We start from the raw sequence: 4,075 nt of genomic DNA on the forward strand, positions 1-4,075 counted from the left end.
CTTTCCCTGAGCCTTTAGGAAGACTAATGAACTGCAATAACCTACAGGAAAGCTCTTGTAAACTATACAGACATCTACTGATAAAAAACAAGTGCCATCTCTATACCTTCTAGTTACAACCATAAAGGTTGATGGAGCAAAAAAGGAGCCAACAGAGGAGAAAGAGGTGGCTTCAACACCTCTGGCTAGTCTACACTGCCAGGCTCTGTGGATCCGCTCAGATGGATGCAGAAACTCTCTCTGAGAGCAGAATTATGAAATTAAAAAGAAGGGTCTCCTTCCAAGAAAGGAATCAGCTTTAATTAGAGTTCAGCTAGAAAGCAATGACTTCAAACTAAAAGCACCTGATCTGTTTAGAAGCTGAGCTGGAAATGTCTGAAGCGCGACCAAGACAGAGCCCCCTGCTGGCTGCTGACCCCGGCAAGGGTTCAAGCAGGAGTCAGGTGTGCTCTGTCAGTGGTGACAACCTATCAGTCGCTGTGGAAGGTAAGGATTCTCTTGCATCTCTTTTTTTCTTCTAACCTCAGAGCCTCTCTTCCACCATGTGAAATCAAACCTTTGCATTTGTGTGGTTTCAAGGTTTGTGAAACATTTTTCTGTATTTTCTCTGGGTCATTAATCAATACATAAAAGCTTCAGACTGATGGCATTTGAGACGACCGTCTGCTCTATTTCCTCCTCTCTAAAGTAGTTTAAAAATAAAAAAGTGCTTCTGTTAGTTTCTACATACAGAGTTCTGTTTATTCCTAACAGCGCAAATCCTTCAGTGACCTGGTATAGCTGTGTGACAAGTCACCTGAAACTCCTCACTGGAATTGAGAAGCAGCTGGAGAAGAACCACCGACACCTGGGGGCCGAGTAAGGGCTGCAGGACAAGCAAATACCAGGTGAAAACCACGATGGCAATGACCCCTTCTGGTCAAAAATCATACAGGTATTTTTCCAACTCAATTTTGGCCATTCAAATAAATTTTTAAGGGACCACTCACCACCACTGCAATCAAAAAACTTAAAATATCTTTGAACAAACGTGGTGAGACATATGTAAAATCTCTATATATGATCACTGAGAGATACAAAAAGATTAGACAAATAAAGAAGACAAAGTTTTAGAGGGGATGACTAAACACTATGACATCCATTCTCATTCAAGTTACAGATTCAATTTAAATCTAGTAAAAAAATCAAACACAACTTTTGGAGTGGATAAAATAACTCCAAAACTCAATTCTAGAAAGAAGACAAGTGAAATGTCCAAAAGAATATTTCTTAAGAGCAATAGGAGAGAGGTTTCTGGCCTTTCCCATCAAGCAATGGAGAGCTTAACAGTTCTTACAGTACAATTTCAAAAGCAATTCTCAATTCTTTAAAAAAATTTTTTTTAATTTTTATTTTTATCTTTATTTATTTATTTTTGCCACACTGCATGGCTTGCAAGATCTCAGTTCCCTGACCAGGGACTGAACCCGGGCCATAGCAGTGAAAGCACTGAATCCTAACCACTAGACCACCAGGAAACTGCCAGCAATTTCTCCATTCTTCAGCAATTATTATTTGACACCTGTCATGAAGAAATGCCAGTCTCAAAGCTAGAAAACTCAAGCAAAAACACCTGAAAGCACACCACTACTAGCACCAAACACACAGCTAACTGGAATTACAGTCATTCAGCCAAAAACAGAGAGACTATAAAGAAATAATAACTCAAGTGGTGTGAGATCCTGCTTCTATTCCATGGCAAATGGCCTGGAGGGGAAAGGGGACTCTGCTGGGCTCTCCACCACCTGGAAGACTCCCTCCCCTCATTCATTTCCTAGTGTGAGCATCCTGCCGTGCTGGGTCTGACCTTGAAGTACCCTGGACTCTACCTAACATCTGTTTCTCCTGCTGACTTTACAAGGCAGCCCTCACACAGGCCACAACCAGGTGTATCTACTCTTCTTCAAGTGCTTTTTTCTAAGGTTTACGTGCACACGGCCCAAGGGTTCAGCCAGCGTCCTGGCTCACTAACCTTCTCAGCCATGGCATCCATGTAGTCCTGTCGCTGGTACTCTCTCCGGCGCAGATGCCTGTACACATGGAACTCTCCGCTGCCGGCCCCAGCGCTTGAACCTAAAGCCAGGACAGTCCAGAGCTTTTGATGATATCCAGTTACCAACACAGGCTACTCTTAATCACAGGGGACCAAAGAAAGATACTAGAGGTGATGGAAGGGACCAAGCCTGCCCTATCCCCCACTGTACCCCAGAAGCTAGCACACTGGCTGCTATATTGTAGGTATCATTAAATATCTGTTGTGTGAATGTTGAATGTGAAGTCACCAAAAATTCCACTCTAGCGCAGTATTAAGAGGACAAGCAGACTATCGTTCAGAGACCAGAAACCTAAGAGAGCCTGTGACCTTTCCCTCCCCCACCAGATGATTTCACATTTGACATGCTAGGTTTCTACTTAGTTGAAAAGATGTCCATGATATATGAAGTGAAAAAAAGTAAGTTATCAAATAGTATGTGTAGAACAACCATATTTTTGTAAACATTTTTTCTTAAGTATGAGTGGTTTTGACTATAAAGAGGTTTGGAGGACTATATCAAAATGTTACAAATAGAACGATAGATTACAGGTGGTTCTAATTTTTTTACACCTGTTATTTATTCTCTTTATAGTTAGTTGTGTTAACTTACAACCCAACAAAATAAAAACTAGTTCCATTTTGAGAAAACAAGGTATTAAAAACAATGCAGAAGAAAGTTCTCTAATGCCAAACCACAAGCAACAATACCCCTTCATTGTAAGAGCAAAATACTGGATCAGTGAACTTTTGTTTCTTCCTACCAGCGATATAATTAACAAATACTAACTGCAGAGTTTTTAATACCTACACTTTAAAAACTGTATTTAAACACACACCCACATCCAAAAGACATTACCCATTACATCTCGGACAAATTCTGGGGGAGGTCGAGGTGCCCATTCACTCATTTTTTCTGGAATTGGAACTGCTTTGTCCTGCAACATTTAAACACGAAAGCATTTGTATGTATACACCGGCTGACTAAGTGACATCTTTTTCAACCAAAAAACTTTAACTGAAGTAATGAAGTAAGGCTGCTTTGCTTCCTGGACCCAAAGCTGAGTTTGTTTTCTTTCCTCTGGCTTTACTTCATCCTGTATATTCTGGGTCCTATCAGAGCCCACAGCCTCGCCAGGGCTACACTCAACTTTTCAGGGCAGAACTCAGAAACGCGACTCATCGTTTATAGCTGGAAACCTCCAACCCCAGGTGTCTTGGCCAATGGCTGTCTAATAATTAGTGCTGTTTAGAAGAAAATAAACCCTTGTGCTAACCCACGGACTTTATCTTTCCAGTCTAAGACTTCTGTTCACAAAGTTAAAGGGTCTTAGAACACGAGAAGCCGCTTCGCAGCGCCCTCATCCAGGCTTGGCTCTAACATGAGAGCAGAAAATAGCTCACTATCTCCGGGGCCACCTACTCCTTCCTAAGGTCTGACCCTGGGGTTCGGGTACTGAGTTCCGGGGTTCGGAAGCGCGGGAAGAGGGCCCGCTAGCGCCCAGAGACGCCGGAAAGGAAGGGGTTAGGACTCGGAAGGGCCGTCAGCCCGCGCCTCGTCTCACCGGGTTCTTCATTAGCCGTTCCAGCTTGAGCTTCTGCTCCTCCGCCGCATTCTTGGGGATGACGAGCGCCTGCGGCTCTTTCTTGGGCCTCGGCGGTCGCACGGAGGAGGCGGCCGGGCTCGCCATGAGAGCTCTGCGGCTGTCCTGGCAAGCGGCTGCGCGCGTGCGTATGACGACAGAGCCGCGCGCCAGCGACGCAAGCGCAGTCTCCTAGCTGGGCGGGGCTGGGGCGGAGTTGCCAGCCGGAAGCAGGATGCTGAATATTCATGAGCTTGAAGCCCCGGTGGGTTATTTTGATTAAAGCTGCTTGATTTCTTTTCATGTTTCTGAGCAAATCAGCGCAGCGAATGCCCACGTCCCTGGGGGAGAGGTTGGCCCTGCGTGCCCGAGGGTCCGGCCCCAGCCGACCTCTCCGACCCCAGGCGACCTCTCCAGCCCT

The 4,075-nt window shown here is 44.8% G+C and overlaps 1 protein-coding gene across 1 annotated transcript in view; it reads right to left on the reverse strand.

Annotated features, from left to right (window-relative positions):
* The window catches only part of PRKRIP1 (PRKR interacting protein 1), a 23,397-nt gene extending 19,635 nt beyond the window's left edge, over window positions 1–3,762 (reverse strand). The window contains exons 1-3 of the mRNA XM_007468817.1: window positions 3,637–3,762; window positions 2,931–3,009; window positions 2,012–2,112 (exon numbers count right to left, since the gene is read on the reverse strand). Of these exons, the coding sequence (XP_007468879.1) occupies window positions 2,012–2,112; window positions 2,931–3,009; window positions 3,637–3,762 (306 nt within the window). The remainder of the gene's footprint in view (window positions 1–2,011; window positions 2,113–2,930; window positions 3,010–3,636) is intronic.
* Window positions 3,763–4,075: the final 313 nt, after the last annotated feature.

This window comes from Lipotes vexillifer, unplaced genomic scaffold (assembly GCF_000442215.2).
Source record: "Lipotes vexillifer unplaced genomic scaffold, Lipotes_vexillifer_v1.1 scaffold12, whole genome shotgun sequence".
NCBI classification, from domain to species: Eukaryota; Metazoa; Chordata; class Mammalia; order Artiodactyla; family Lipotidae; genus Lipotes; species Lipotes vexillifer.